This window comes from Dipodomys merriami, unplaced genomic scaffold (assembly GCF_024711535.1).
Source record: "Dipodomys merriami isolate MVZ:Mamm:240054 unplaced genomic scaffold, mDipMer1.0.p SCAF_19, whole genome shotgun sequence".
Taxonomy (NCBI): Eukaryota; Metazoa; Chordata; class Mammalia; order Rodentia; family Heteromyidae; genus Dipodomys; species Dipodomys merriami.
In genome coordinates this window covers 26,719,956-26,736,560 of record NW_027203270.1, presented here as the reverse complement: position 1 = coordinate 26,736,560, position 16,605 = coordinate 26,719,956, and the positions used below count along the sequence as shown (strand labels likewise).

The following is a 16,605-nucleotide window of genomic DNA, read 5'->3' as shown; positions in this document are numbered from 1 at the left end:
CCACTTGAGCCACAATGCCACTTCCAGCTTTTTTTCTTTTTGCTTATGTGGTGCTGAGGAATCGAACCCAGGGCCTCAGGCATGCAAGGCAAGCGCTCCACCACTGAGCCACCTTCCCAGCCCTTGTTTTGTTTTTCTAGGCAGGTGTTTTACCATTGAGTTACATTCCCCAGCCCACAAATGTAACATCTAATTTCCTACTAACCACTTTTTTTTTTTTTTTTTGTCAGTCCTGGGGCTTGAACTCTGGACCTGGGCACTGTCCCTGAGCTATTCAGCTCAAGGTGAGAGCTCTGCCACTTTAAGCCAGAGCACCACTTCTGCTTTTCTGGTGGTTAATTGGAGATAAGAGTCTCACAGGGTCTGGGAAGGTGGCTCAGAGGTAGAGTGCTTGCCCCTCATGCATGAGGCTTTGGGTTCAATTCCTCAGCACCACATAAACAGAAAATGCCAGAAGTGGCACTGTGTCTCAAGTGGTAAAGTGCCAGCCTTGAGCTGAAGAGCTGAGCAACAGCACTCAGAGATCAAGCCCCACGACAGATTTAAAAAAAAAGTCTCACAGACTTTCTTGCCCAGACTGGCTCTGAACTGTGATCCTCAGATCTAAGCTAGGATTACAGGCATGAGGCACCAGTAACCAGCTCCATGTTTTTTTTAAGAAAAATGAAATGGCCAGGAGCTAGTGGCTCACATCTATAATCCTAACTACTCTGAAGGCTGAGATCTGAGGATCACGGTTCAAAGCCAGCCCAGGCAGGAACATCCCTGAAACTCTTATCTCCAAAAGTTGTGTTATGAAAGTGGTAGAGCACTAGCCTTGAGTGCAAAAGCTCAGGGACCTCAACCAGGCCCTGAGTTTAAGCCCTACAACTGACAAAAAATAAAAGTAAAATGAAATGTGTGAAATGAACTGTAGTAATATCTTTTCCTTAACTCAATATATCCAAATTAATATTTTTCAATAAGTAATAAATATACACCATTGAGATACTTTCTGGCTGGGAATGTGGCTTAGTGGTAGAGTGCTTGCCTAGCATACATGAAGCCTTGGATTCAATTCCTCAGTACCACATAAATAGAAAAAGCAAGAAGTAGCACTGTGGCTTAAGTGATAAAGTGCTAGCCTTGAACAAAAGAAGCTCAGGGACAGTCATCAGGCCCTGAGTTCAAACCCCAAGACTGGCAAAAATAAAATTAAAATTAAAATTATATATATATATATATATATGGGGGGGGGGGCTGTAGGTGGCTCAGTGGTAGAGTGCTTGCCTTGCATGCAGGAGGCCCTGGGTTCGATTCCTCAGCACCACATAAGCAGAAAAAGCTGGAAGTGGAACTGTGGATCAAGTGGTAGAGCGCTAGCCTTGAGCTGAAGAGCTGAGAGACAGTGCCCAGGCCCAGAGTTCAGGCCCCACCACCAACAAAAATAAATAAATAAATGTGTGTGTGTGTGTGTGTGTGTGTGTGTGTGTGTGTGTGTGTGTGTGTGTGTGTGTGTGTGTGTGTGTGTGTGTGTATGTGTATCAGGCAAAGGGAAGGAACTGAATCAACTCTCTGTTACTGTTGTGTAAACACAGTGCCCTTTACTAAAAAGGACAGCAGATGCTTCCCTAAAAAGAATCCTCTTTTAGCCATGCCCTAGTGGCTCAAGCCTGTAATCCCAGCTACTCAGAAGAAGGCTGAGATCTAAGGATCATGATTGCAACTCAGCCCGGGCAGGAAAATCTGTGAGACTCCTAACTCCATTAAACCAGCAAAAACCTAGAAGTAGAGCTATGGTTCTATGGTAGATCATCACTTTTGATTAAAAAAAAAAAAAACACCAAGCAAGAATATGAAGCCCTGGGGCTGGGAAGGGTGGCTCAGTGGTAGAGTGCTTGCCTTGCATGCATGAGGCCCTGGGTTCGATTCCTCAGCACCACATAAGCAGAAAAAGCTAGAAGTGGTGCTATGGCTCAAGTGGTAGAGCGCTAGCCTTGAGCTGAAGAGCTGAGGGACAGTGCCCAGGCCTAGAGTTCAGGCACCATGACTGGCAAAAAAAAAAAAAAAAGAATATGAAGCCCTGCGTTCAAGCCCACCACTACTGATACCAAAAACAATAGCTATTATTATCATTATTATTATTATAGTGGGGCCAGAGGCATTTTGGTCTCAGTGCCAGGCAGAATGCTGAGCCCATTTCTATTCAACGCGGCTGGTTCTCTTCCTTCCACCTGAAGGGTCTATCCACCCACAGCTGGGAGATTCCTCCTCCTCATCAGAATGCAGAATACAGGATCTTTCTATGCCCAGGGGCCTGGCACCTCTTCTCTGATCCTTATAGTAACATCTGAGCCTGTGCTACCCAATCTGTGAGCTTCCTGAGTCCAGATGGCCAGCCTAGCCCTCCTCCAATACCACAAGCCCCCACACAACCCAGGCTGCACTTTACGCCCACCCTTGCTCAGAACAATTGAACCTGTAGTTCAGCCACTCCAGTGACCCAGGGAAGAAGAGAAACCAGAGGCTCTGGCCTTTGTCTCTTTCTAAATGAGGCTTCTCCTTCACTCCCATCCCTGCCCCACTTCACCCCCACCATCTGATCCATAGGCTGGGAGAGGAGGACAAGGAGGCGTGGGTCCCAGGAGGGGGCAGGCAGCTGTCCTGGCAGCAAAGCAGGCACTGAGCTGAGTGCTCCAGTGAGGGGGTGGAAGTGAGCCTTGCACCAGGGCAGAGAAAGTAACAACAGGAGGTCTGGAGCGGAGGAGAAAGTAGGGGCAAAATATGACTGATATGCATGCACACATCCAGGGTACAGCATGATGAGAGGTTTCTTTGTTTTTTTTGTTTTTTCTGGTTTTTTGTCAGTCTTGGGACCTGAACTCTGGGCCTGAGCACTGTCCCTGAGCTCTTCAGCTCAAGGCTAGCACTCTACCATTTGAGCCACAGCGCCATTTCCAGCTTTTTCTGCTTATGTGATGCTGAGGAATCAAACCCCAGGCCTCATATATGCAAGGCAAACACTCTGCCACTGAACCACCTTCCCACTCCTGTTTTTTTGTTTGTTTGTTTGTTTGTTTGTTACTAGTCCTTGGCTTGCACTCAGGGCCTGAGTACTGTCCTTGAGCTTCTTTTGCTCAAGGCTAGTAGCACTCTACCACTTGAGCCACAGTGCCACTTCCTGCCTCTTCTGCTTATGTGGTACCCAGGGCTTCATGCATGCTAGGCAAGCACTCTACCACTAAGCCACATTCCCAGCCTGAGGATTTTTGTTGTTGCTGTTGGTTTTACTTTTTTTTTTTTCCACATGCCAAACCTGGGGCTTGAACTCAGGGCCTAGATGCTGTCCCTGAGCCTCTTGTGCACAAAGTTAGCACTCTACCTCTTGAGCCACAGCTCTATTTCTGGCTATTTTGGTGATTAATTAGAGCTTAAAAGTCTCACAGACTTTCCTGCCCAGGCTGGCTTTGAACCTCAACGATCCTCAGATGTCAGTTGGGCTGAGTAGCTAGGATTACAGGCGTGAGCCACCAGGACCCAGACATCACTCCAAGTGTTTCAATGAACGCCGGGATAAAGAGGGAAATTGTGTCTAACACCCCCTAAGGTTCCCTCTGTCCCTTTCTGGTAGCTGTTGGAAGCGGTGGTACACTGCCTGTAGATTCCCTGGGGATGTGCTCAACTGTCAGTAACCCTGCAGGTCTTCCAGATCTGGGTCAGCGCTGTCGTGAGCCCAGGTTCCCCCTCCCTTTCTAAGTAGTAAGAATAGCAGCATTCATTCCCAGGAACCTTCTAGGAGGGGGCTGGGAAGGGAACTATTCCAGTCATTTACATATGTGGGTGGTTAAGTCTCAAATAAGGAATGCAAGAAACAGAGCAATAATTGCATTTTCTTTCAATCCAGTGGCATTCTTACCAATTAACAACAGCCCCAAGGGCTGCTATGAAATCCAATCACAGTTATGACAGTCTCTAGAAGCCCCCCCCCCCCCCCCCCCCCCCCCCCCGCCTGCTCCACACACACACCCACGCACCTCTCCCTCCAGTCTCAAGAAGCTTTCTCAGTCACCTGGTTTTTGTAGCATATCAGCTCAGGGAGGTCCCAAAGACAAGATTATCCATCTGCCCTGGTTACCATGGAGACACTTATTTCCCTAGAGGATGCCATCCCTTCCTGGTGGGAGATTCTGCTGCTTTCCATGTCACATTAGGAGCCCTGGGGAATGTTCCACCCAGTTATGCCCTTGCCCCCAAGAGATCACCAAGGAGAGGTACCAACTTCTCCCCTCCCCCCCAACCTGCCCCACCCCGGCGCCCCACCCAATTTCTATTTGGGGAGAGGGAGGGTCTTCTCCTGTTCTCATGCTCTCTCGCTCTCTCTCCTCTGGAAACTTAGCAGAGTTCATTTAGTAAATTTCATAAGTTTTTATCTAGTATTTTTGGGGGGGAGGAAGTCAGTCGTGGGTCTTGAGCTCTGGGCCTGGGCACTGTCCCTCAGCTCTTCAGCTCAAGGCTAGTACTCTACCACTTGGGCCCACAGCACATTTCCACTTTTCTGGTGGTTAATTGGAGATGAGTCTCAAAGACTTTCCTGTCCAGGCTGGCTTTGAAGCACGATCCTCAGATCTCGTCTCCTGAGTAGCTAGCATGAGCCACTGGCACCTAGCTCATATAATTTTTTACCCAATGTACATATTCTTCCCTTTTTAAAGCCCCTCAATGGTCTGAGTGAGGAGGCACCACCATCCCTTCGCATAGAGGAGAAAACAAAGGCTGGTGGGGCTGTATCTCCGAGGCAGGAGGAGGAGGCAGAGTCAGTGCTCAGACTCTCTAAGTGCCCTTGCCCTTGGCTGCCCAGCTGATGGCACAACAAGCAATGCAGTCGTGAAGAAGCCAGCACTGACAGGGGATATTGGGTCACTTGTGGACCAGTCAGTCCTGGCGTGTGATGACACCACCATCTCCTAAATCTGGACAAGCTCTGACTCTGGGAGGCAGGATTTAGAGAGACCCTTCATGGAAACACTGCCAACCTCCACTCATGGCGCTTCAGACTTCACACATGGGGAAAACTCAGCCAGTCCTCCTTCTAGTGGGGGTAGAATTCAAGTCCTGGGGTGCGTACCATGATTCACACTTGTTATCTCAGCCTCTCAGGAAGCTGAGATCTGATAATCATGGTTCAAAGCCATACCAAACAGGAAAGTCCATGAGATTCTTTTGTTTTTATTTTGCCAGCTATGGGGCTTGAACTCAGGGCCTGGGTGCTGTCCCTGAGCTCTTTGTGCACAAGGCTAGTGTTCTGCTTTGAGCCATAGCACCTTTTGTGTTAATTGGAGATAAGAGTCCCATATACTTTCTTGCCCAGGCTGGCTTTGAACCACAATTCTCAGATTTTCAACCTCCTGATTAGCTAGGATTACTGTTGTCAGCCACCAGAGCCTGGCATCTGTGAGGCACTTACCTCCAGTAAACTACCAAAACACTAGAAGTGGAGCTGTGGCTCAAGTGGTATAGCACCAACCTTGAGCAGAAAAGCTAAGGGACAATACCAAGGTTCTGAGTTCAAGCCCTAGTACTAGCACGCGCACACAAACACACACACACACACACACACACACACACACACACACACACACACACACACACACACACACACACACACACACACACAGGAATGCTTATAGACATCTCAGTGATATATAGGAAAAAGAAACAAAGGCAAAGTTTTGGAGATATCCACAGTTCCGGGGCTCCCTAGTCTGGCCCTTTGTCCTTTGATCATGATTGGCCCATTAACTCAAGAAGTTTGATTATGAAGGAGGAGCAGTTTCAGTCATTCTTCTTAAGATGTCCACAAATGAGGCTCGTTGTTGCTAGGATCCGAGGTAAGCAAGAGAGAATGACTCAGACAAAAGGCTAGACAGAAATACAAGATGGAGTCAGTTAGGCCGCAGATTTAGGGCAATGCCTAGAAACTTCTAGGCACTGCTCAGAGCTCTGGAACAGAACATGGTAAAAAGCTGTCAGTTGACAATCTGTTGATTGTGATTTAGACAAATGCAGACTGAAGGCAGAGACGACAAATGTTTCGCTGACTTTTAGTTACCCATCAGCCATCTGCAAGCCCCAATAAAGAGTCGGTGCTTTTTAGCCAAAGCAGTCTCGGCATCCCAGGCCCCCTGTCCTCTCACCTACAGCCCAGCAGATGCAAAGTGTGTGTGTTTGTGGCACTGTTTACAAAGTGCTGAGGGCAGACCTGGCCGCATGCACCAGACACACATGCCAGCTCTGGCTGGCCAAGTGCCCACAGGAGGAGCTGGGCAAAGGGCTTAGCATGGGCCGCCGTCACTGCTCTGCACCAATGTGGTCAACTCAGAGGGTGACAGAGGTCACAGTCGGGAGGCAGGGATACCTCATTTCTAGACACTCAGCCCGACATGTCCATCAACTCTCTTGCATCTAGAGTACAGCAGACAAGCCTGGGCCTGTTCTTTAAGCAAACAGTCCAGCAGGAGAGACAAGGTAGAGAAAAGGCAGGAGCAGATGGGAGTGAATAATCACACAGCATCTCACACAGTAAGGGTACTTGCTTTAATGCTCCCCTTTTACCGTCTGGAAACTTCTAGCCATGTTTTCACTTTAATACTGTGTCTGGACAATTATGTAGCTATTCCAGCAGACAGCTGAGCAACAGACAGGCTGATAAATACTAAAATGAGTGATGTGTGGACATAAAGACTCAAATCAAGCTTCTCAGCAAAACGATAATCCCAGCTGAACCTGGGAGTTTGAGTGGGCAGGGCCAAATCAGAAGGGGAGGAAACTTTATTGTAAGCAAGAGCAAGTAAAAACCACCCAAGGACCAGAAAATTTGGGGTGATTTTAGATCTGGAGTATAAAGAATGTAAGGGAAAACAACCACTGATTGGTGGCTCAGGCCTGTAATCCTAGCTACTCAGGAGGCTGAGATCTGAGGATTAAAGTCTGAAACTAGCCCAGGCAAGAAAGTCCCTGAGACTATCTCAATTAAACATTAAAAGCCAGAAGTGGTGCCAGGTACGGGTGGCTCATACCTGTAATCCTAACTATTCAGAAGGCTGAGATTTGAGGATAGTGGTTCAAAGCCAGCCCAGGCAGGAAAGTCCATGAGACTCTTACCTCTACTTAACCACCAGAAAACTAGAAGTGGAGGTGAGGGTTAAAGTGGTAGATTGTTAGCCTGGAGCAAAAAGAGCTCAGGGCAGCACCCAGGCCTTGAGTTCAAGCCCCACAACTACCAATTTTTATTTTTATTTTTGCCAACCTTGGGGCTCGAACTCTGGGCCTGGGCATGTTCCTGAGCTTCTTTTCCTCAAGGCTAGCACTCTACAACTTGAGCCACAGCACCACTTCCAGTATTTTCTGTGTATGTGGTACTGAGGAACTGAACCCAGGGCTTCATGCATCCTAGACAAGCACACTAACCACTAGGCCACATTCCCAGCCCCACACCAAATTTTGTTTTTGTTTTTGTTTTTGTTTTTTGTAGGTTGAGGATCTTGAACTCTGGGCCTGGGCACTGTCCCTCAGTTCTTCAGCTCAAGGCGAGTGCTCTACAACTTGAGCCAAAGTGCCACTTCCAGTTTTCTGAGTGGTTTATTGGAGATAAGAGTCACAGACTCTCCTGCCCAGGCTGGCTTTGAAGTGTGATCCTCAGATCTCAGCCTCCTGAGTATCTAGAATTATAGGCAGAAGCCACCAGCACCTGGCTACCAAAATTTTTTAAAGCCAGAAATGGGGAGGCTGGGAAGGTGGCTCAGTGGTAGAGTGCTTGCCTTGCATGCATGAGGCCCTAGGTTCAATTCCTCAGCACCATATAAACAGAAAAAGCCAGAAGTGGCTCTGTGGCTTAAGGGGTAGAATGCTAGCCTTGAGCTGAAGAGCTGAGGGACAGTGCCCAGGCCCAGAGTTCAGGCCCCATGATAGACAAAAATAAAAGCCAGATAGCACTGTGACTCACGCAGCAAAACTCCAGCCTTGAATGAAAAAGCTGAGGGAGAACACGAGGCCCTGAGTTCAAGCCCCGGTACCCATATACCAAAAAAGTGTAGGGATATGTTATGTAACACTCAAAAGGAAACTAGGACCATCAATAGCCAAGAAAATTCTGAAAAACAAAACAGAGGAAGTCATTCTATTGGACATCAAAACTTTCCAGGGATGAACAGACAAGAACAGAACCTATACACATATGCAAACATGACTTGTAAAGACTTGGAAGACATAAGGAGTGCATGAGGAAAAGATACATTTTATTCACTAAATGATGCTGAGACAATTGACTGTCCATAGAAGGGGGAAAAAATTAGACCCTGTTCTCATACATCACATGAACACAAAATTCCAGGTAGCTTTTTCCCCTAAACCCTTTCCAACAGGGCCACATCTCTGAGTGCAGAAGTTCCCAGCTTGCAAGTTGGGGCCTTTAAGGGCTGGGAAGGTGGCTCAGTGGTAGAGCGCTTGCCTTGCATGCATAAGGCCCTGGGTTCGATTCCTCAGCACCACATAAGCAGAAAAAAAAGCCGGAAGTGGCATTGTGGCTCAAGTGGTAGAGCGCTAGCCTTGAGCTGAAGAGCTGAGGGACAGGGCTCAGGACCAGAGTTCAGGCCCCACGACCGGACCAAAAAAAAACAAAAAAGTTGGGGCCTTTAACTTTTCAAACTGAAATGAATATGTGACTGAGATGACATCCCTTATAGCCATGGCTCCCTTTCCTGATGTCAAAGAAGCCAAATTATTCATCTAAAGATTGTTTAGAGAACCGGTGCACTGGTGGCTCACACCTATAATCCTAGTTATTCAGGAGGCTGAGATCTGAGGATCATAGTTCAAAGGAAAGTCTGTGTTTTTTTTCTTTTCTTCTTTCTTTTCTCTCTTTTTCTTTCTTTCATTTTGACAGTCCTGGGGCTTGAACTCAGGGCCTTGGCACTGTCCCTGAGCTTCTTTTTGCTCAGGGCTAGCACTCTACCACTTGAGCCACAGGGCCACTTAAGGCTTTTTCTGTTTATGTGGTACTGAGGAATCAAACCCAGGGCTTCATGCAGGCTAGCAAGCACTCTACCACTAAGCCACATTCTCAACCCCATAAGACTCTTTTTTTTTTTTTTTTTTTTTGTCGGTCATGGGGCTTGAACTCTGGGCCTGGGCGCTGTCCCTCAGCTCTTCAGCTCAAGGCGAGCGCTCTACCACTTGAGCTACAGTGCCACTTCCGGTTTTCTGGTGGTTATTGGAGATAGGAGTCTCACAGTCTTTCCTGCCCGGGCTGTCTTTGAACTGTGATCCTCAGATCTCAGCCTCCTGAGTAGCTAGGATTACAGGCGTGAGCCACCAGCACCCGGCTCAACCCCATAAGACTCTTATCTCCAATTAATCACCAGAAAGTCAGACGTGGTGCTGTGGCTCAAAGTGGTAGAGCACTAGCCTTAAGCACAAAAGCTCAGGGATAACACCCCAGCCCTGATTTCAAGCCCCAGGACCAACCAGAAAAAAAAAAAAAAGAAAAGAAAAGAAAAAATTCTTTAGAGCCAGTGCTATGGCTCACACCTATAATGCCGCGGACCGGGTTCTGTTGGGACGACGGAGGATACCTAGGGGAGGAACCTGGAATAGGATGGGGAGATGGCAAACAGACAACTCACACACATTAGGAGTGGATGCTGAGTGCTGAGTGCGATTTAATGCAGAGGATAACAAACTTTTATAACAGAAGTCTCCATGAGAAAGGGCAAAAGGTTACACAATCTTGCTGCATGGCTTCTTTCTTGGGTGGTCACCAGCTGGGCACCTGATAGGCATTTGTCTCCGGCTTATCTCTAAGGAATACAATGGGTTTGGGTTTCGATGTTTGTCACCAATTAACCATTACCTATTTTTATAGAGGCCTTAACTTTCCCATAAGATCTTTCCTGTCTCTTCTTTAATAGTAAACTTTAAGGAGACCTAGCAATTCTCTTAGTAAATAGCAGGAAATTCTCTCTCCTAAATAATTATTTCAGCAATTGCCATACATTCTTTCTGTTTTAGCTGAGCCTACTGCTTCTTGTAAGTCCCTTACAAACAATTCCTTCTGCTGAAGTGACTTTGTGAAACCCCCAATACTTTTATATTTACTTATAACTTGTCTACTAGCCTCCATAAGAGGGGTTTCAGGTTAGCACTTAACTCTGGTGAGTTAGTCATATTTTTTAAGACACTCATCAGATATTGGAGTCGTCAACACTCTTAAGAAAGAGCTTTGAATAAGGGAACGTTGACAATGAGCAAGTACAAAGAGCAGTAGAAACAGTAAAAGATCAATAGGCAGTCTTATGAGGGAAAGAAAGACAGAAACACATCTTTCCCAGGGGTTTTTCCAGCCTTTTCCCAGGAGTAGGCCTCTTAGAAGCCCTATTCTCCGAGGTAGACTTCGGTGAAGTCCCAAAACTTGGAGATAGGTTTCTGTAAAGCCCCATTCTCTGAGGTAGACTTCAGTGAAGTCCCAAAACTCAGAGATAGGTCTGGAAGCCCCTATCATGGTCTGATAGATGGTTTCCCATGCTAAGCAGACTCTACTGGGGTCGGCGTGGCACTATAATCCTAACTATTTTGGAGGCTTAGGGTGTGAAGACTTGGGTTTGAGGCCAGTCAGGGCAGAAAGGTTTGAGAAATCCTGTCTAAAAGTTAAGGGCAGAAGGGCTGGGAATATGGCTTAATGGTAGAGTGCTTGCCTCGCATGCATGAAGCCCTGGGTTCACTATGGCTCAAGTGGTAGAGTGCTAGAGTGCTAGCCTTAAGCAAAAAAGAAACTTAAGGACAGTGCCCAGGCCCAGAGTTCAAGCTCTAGGACTGGAAAAAAAAAAAGTGCAACAAGATTAGAAGACTGCTGGGAGCTGGTGGTTTAAGCCTGTAATCCTAGCTACTCAAGAAGCTGAGATCTGAGGATCGCAGTTCAAAGCCAGCCAGGGCAGACTCTTATCTCCAATAAACTACTCAAAAAAAAAAAAAAAAAGTGGTGCTGTGGCCAAGAGCTAGAGTGCTAGCCTGGATCACAAGAAGACACAGGATGGGTGCTCAGGCCCTGAGTTCATGCCCCAGTACCAGCATAAATAAACAAACCAACCTGCTAGGTGCTGATGGTTCACACCTGTAATTATAGCTCTTCAGGAGATTGAGATCTGAGGATCAAGTTTCAAATGAGTTTGAACCTTTAAAAAAAAAAAACAAAAACCTCAAGGACAGCACCCAACATGAGTTTAAGCTCCAGAACCATCACCCAAAAAGGGGAGCATTCCTTAGTTCAAATCTCAGTACCGCAAAAAAAAAAAAAAAAAAAAAAAAAAAAGTTTAATACATTATCAAAACAGTCATGTACACCCAGTTTTTCCCCCCTCAGGTCTACCTCTGCTTCAGTGTTTTCCTTCCTACCCTCTAAGTGCAGGCTGGGGTGTGACCTCTTCAGAAACTTCACTGACTACCCCATCTGAAGGAGCCTGGCAGTCACTCTGTAATATCTGCTTATCTGCTTCTAAAAACCTCTCACAATCTCTCCTTATCTTCACGGTTTCATTTTTTTGTTTTGTTTTGGTTGTTTTTGCCCATACTTAAGGCCCATACTCAGGGCCTCACATTTACTTGGCTTACTTGTTCACAGCACTCTACCACTTGAGTTATGCCGCCAGTCAAAGACTTTTCTGCCTGGGCTGGCCTTGAATCTCAATCCTCCAGGTCTTAGCCTACTGAGTTACTAGGATTATAGGCATGAGCCACCAGTGCCAGACTCCTTATTTTTTTTTCTCTCTCTCTTCCACTAGCCTTCATCCCCAGAAGGGCAGTAACCTTAACTGTCAAGGGTAGAAATTGACAGTCCAAAGAGTTGGTTCTCATTTTTTTTTTTTTGGTCAAGATTGCACAGTGGGTGGTTGTTGTTTTCATAGTGCAATCTATCAACAATATTTTAAAATTTAAGATACACACCTGACTTTCCATGCACACTTAAAGATGTCCTAGCACAGTAGGGGCTAGGGTTCACCCCCCCATCCCACTGCACCCCATTACATCACACTTGCTTTCCTAAAACCCCTATCTCTTGCCATCATTCAAACCAGCAACTTTTATTTCAATAAACAAACTGCTAAATGAACTTAGTATACTTGCCTAGGGTGAGGCCCTGGGTTCAATTCCCCAGCACTCCAAAAAAAAAAAAAAAAAGCATAAATAAGCTGAGAAAGCAAGAAAGGTGGACTGTTTATTTGGTAAACATTTTCCCCCTAAGTTCTCGGGAAGGCTGAATTCCACACAAATCCTGTAACACAAAGGGCCACCTTTAGTACCTGAATTCTGGGAGGGGCTCCCCTAACTAGTCTCCCCTGAACTCATACGAATGACCTGGCACATTCCTTGGATGGGTTAATCTAATCTAACGAGAATGTTTAGGTTAAGTTAATCCATTTCCAGACTACCAGAAATGATTAACCCAACTATAAGGTTAAAGTTTTGGTTATTTTATGTTGGTTGAAGAGACGCCCTAAACCATTCATTCTGTGTAGACGGGTGGATTTTTCGTCTGTGGAAGGATAGGCATCTAAATCCCCTTCCCTGAAGAATGCCAACCGAACCCCACGAAAGGAACAAAACAAAACAAAAACCCTCATCAATCAGGTAGGACTGCAACAAGAGTCAACAGGGAGGACCACACCAGAGAACACAATGCGCAAGCGCGCCCCAAACCTCCACAGTGTCTCGAGACTTCGTCTCCCCCTCCCCCCCGCACTGCGCAGGCGCCTAAATGGATTAAGCGCTCCCTCCCCCTCCCTTCCCTCAGGGAGTCGGAAGAGTACGCATGCGCCGCCCTGCGTCCCTGTCCGCGGACCAATAGGAAGCGACGGCGCCCTGGGCGCTCGGGAGCACGACGCCGTAGGCGGGGCCGGGACGTGAGGGCAGCGCGCTGGCGTCACAGGGGCGGCTATATAAGTGAACACAGGCGCCGCCCCTCGGCCCCAGTCACTGAGCCGCCGCCGAGGACTCAGCTGCCTCCCCCTTGAGCCCCCTCGCTTCCCGACGCTCCGTCCCCCCCGCCCGCCTTCTCCCGCAGCCGCCTTCCGCAGGCCGTTTCCACCGAGGAAAAGGAATCGTATCGTATGTCCGCTATCCAGAACCTCCACTCTTTCGGTGAGCCAGGGCAAGGTCGCGAGCCCGGACGGGCCGGCGGGGCGTTTCGGGCCTGGAGATTTGTGTGTGGTGGGGGGGGGGGGCAGACAGTCGTCAGCTCGGGCTGGGGAGAGGTGTCCGGGTTCAGGAGGTGGGGGGGAGGGGTTCGAGCTGCGGGGCCCCGGGGACGGCGGCGGAGGGCGACCGGAAGAAGCGGGCGGGAGGTCAGCCCCGGGGCGGGCCCGCAGCGCGGGTGGCGCATTTTCTAAATGGCTCCCGGCCTTCGTCGGGCCACACCCGCCCCCCCCCCTCCGCCGCCCCGACGTCACATCCGGTGCGTCACCGCCGTTAGCCAGGAGGGGGAGGCGGTGCCAAGCCCAAGGGACGAATGCGTTCGCCAATGAGGGCTGGGAGGCTTGGCCACGCCTTGGGCGAGAGGGTTCCGGCAGGTTGCATCAGCCGATTGGGGCGCTGCCCTTCCAGCCCGGGCTCTCTGACACGTGATCGGCGGCTGCGGAGGGGCGGAGGGAGGACGGGCGGGCCGAGGGCGGAAGACGCTGGCTTTCTCTCCAGGCCTGGGGAATCCGGCCGTCCCAGACAGACCTGTTCGAGTACAGTAACAAAAGAACCAGTCCGTCCTGACCACCCTCACACCCCTCTCCTAAGCCCCTGACGACTTAGGGTCGCGCCGAAAAGATGCAGTGTGGAGTTTTTGCCCCTGATCACGACAGCACAGCTCTGAGCAAACCTTTTTAACGTTTCTCTTCTCAGACCCCTTTGCTGATGCAAGTAAGGGTGATGACCTGCTTCCTGCTGGCACTGAGGATTATATCCATATAAGAATTCAACAGAGAAACGGCAGGAAGACCCTTACTACTGTCCAAGGGATCGCTGATGATTACGATAAAAAGAAACTAGTGAAGGCGTTTAAGAAGGTAAGCCTAACACGACATCGCAGTGTCCACCAGGGGGCGCACACCCAAAGTGATTATTAGGTGCATTTATGCTGCTGTTGATCCTAACATGATTTTCCTACCCTGCGCTTACAGAAATTTGCCTGCAATGGTACTGTAATTGAGCATCCAGAATATGGAGAAGTAATTCAGCTACAGGGTGACCAGCGCAAGAACATATGCCAGTTCCTGGTAGAGGTGAGTTCAAGCCTGTCCTTGGGTTTTTTTTATGAGGTTTAGATTTCAGGGGCTGTTCCAGAGAGCAGTTGACTTGCGTGTTCTCCGTTGAGCTATAGTGCTTACAGGAATTGGCCTGTGTGCTCAAATTGTTGAAGAGGAGACTTTTACCTCTTGTTCTCTACTTAAAACTTTGCCCTTTTTCTCTTTGCAGATTGGACTGGCTAAGGACGATCAGCTGAAGGTTCATGGGTTTTAAGTGCTTGTGGCTCACTGAAGCTTAAGTGAGGATTTCCTTGCAATGAGTAGAATGTCCCTTCTGTCCCTTGTCACAAGTTTAAAAACCTCACAGCTTGTATAATGTAACCATTTGGGGTCCGCTTTTAACTTGGACTAGTGTAACTCCTTCATGCAATAAACTGAAAAGAGCCATGCTGTCTAGTCTTGAAGTCCCTCATTTAAACCGAGGTCAAGCAGTAGGCGCCTGGCAGTGTCCAGCCTGCAACAAAGCAATAATGTGAAGTTTCAGTTAAGCCCAGAGCCCCAGGATCACAGGTGGCTATGTCTGGCCAGAAGCTCCCTCTGCAGCTTACCCTGCCCTAAGAGAATGTCACTATTTGAACCACCCATGGTACTTCAGAGAAAATGGGGTAAGGCAGCAAGCAACAGCAGCTGTGCCACTAGGGGGAGCCTTGAGTTGGCCAGACATAGCCTAAGGGGGGGGGTGTCCAAAAAAAGAAAGGATATGAGACCAGCCTAATAACAGTTAAACTTTTGACAAGGGAACAAACATCAGACTGGAGTCATCTGTCATATAGCTAGCTGTAGAGTTTGCAACTTAAGTAACAGCTACCCAGTGCCATGTGAAGTAACGGACTGGTTTTTGGTTTTCTCCCAGTTTTAATGTTATGTAATGTATTTAAACCCTTATTTAAATAAAACTTGTTTTCAGAAATACCTGATTTGCAGATTCTACTTCATATATATACATACGTATAGTCAAGCAAATGTATATGAAGGAACCTCAAATGGTCAGTAAAGGATGTGTCTACAAGTTCAAACATTTGGCCTTTCGTGAACTTATCCCCTCTGGGTGGTAGTTCTGCAAGCATATGAGCCGGTTGTGTTGTCCCCATTAATCCATGTGATGAAGGACTTGCTCAGCAGCCTGAGGAGGGATAGTGGTCCTTGGCTGTCATTTATCAGCAACTGTGGAACTTCGTTTTACAAGATGTTAGAGTAAGGCTTGAGCACATCTAAATCTTTGCTTAAGGGCTGTATTAAAGGGAGCCTTAATCTTAAGATCTATAACCTCCCAGGTAGTCAAAAGTATATTAGACAGTAAGTGGGTTGGAAGGTACTTTGCGGAGCTTCAAGGTTGAGGGGCCACTCCAGATGGAAGATATATCATGATCTTATCCCTTGAAAACAGAATATTTTCCCTGCATATAAATCTAGTTAGTACATTTTATTTCTTGCCAGTGTGGTGAGGGTAAAGGTCAGTATCAAAGGAGGCAGCAGGGGCCTATGTTGGTGTGAGGGTTGCCTTGGACCAACCTCTAGGCAGGTACTATACCAGCAAGATTCTGCAAAAGAAGAGGCTCCAAGGAAGAAGAGCACTGTTGAGAATATTTGCTCCTTACAAAATTTGAACAAGTAGTTCACTGGTTGAACCATGTTCCTAACCCAATATGGCCATCAGCAACTTGAGGTCTCCCTAGTTTTTTGCGTAGACTGGCCTTCAACTAAAATCCTCATCTCTAGCTCCTGGAGTAGCTGGCTCATTAAAGGGATTCTTAGCTAAGCTACAGAAAACCACCACTTGGGCTCTGCAGTAGGGTGGTGAGAAGGCCTATTCTGAGCTAAGCTAGCAACATCAGATGCCTATGAGAGCTGTTAGTCAAAAGTTGAGAACACCTGACCCAGTGGAAATTAAGGATTGATAGCTGTCAGGACCTAGGACTTCATGTGTACTGTGCTTTCCAGAACATAGGAGTCCATTTTAGAAGTGACTTTAGAAAATGACAGTGCATGTGGCTCATGCCTGAAATCCTAACTATTCAGAAGCGCAGACAGGAAAGTCCATGAGACCCACCTCCAATAAACTCGGAAAAAGCCAAAATTGGTACTGTGGCTTAAGTGGTAGAGTGCTAGCCTTGAGCAAAAGGAGCTCAAGGACGGTGCCCAGGACCAAGAAAAAAAAATGGCTTGGTGTGGAGGGTACTGTGCTGGATGGAACAGGTCCACTGGGAAGCCTACATCTGGATAGGGCAGAAAAGGCCTGGCCATGGAGCCACTGAGCTCATGGATAAGAAAATCTTACTACTCC

At 47.7% G+C, this 16,605-nt stretch overlaps 1 protein-coding gene across 1 annotated transcript; it reads left to right on the top strand.

The window, feature by feature from the left end:
- Positions 1 to 12,960: 12,960 nt before the first annotated feature.
- On the top strand, positions 12,961 to 15,231 carry Eif1 (eukaryotic translation initiation factor 1). Its single transcript, XM_070028059.1, has 4 exons — positions 12,961 to 13,167; positions 13,918 to 14,081; positions 14,196 to 14,297; positions 14,491 to 15,231. Exons 1-4 carry the CDS (start codon positions 13,137 to 13,139, stop codon positions 14,533 to 14,535), a joined length of 342 nt encoding a protein of 113 aa, XP_069884160.1. The 5' UTR covers positions 12,961 to 13,136; the 3' UTR covers positions 14,536 to 15,231.
- Positions 15,232 to 16,605: the final 1,374 nt, after the last annotated feature.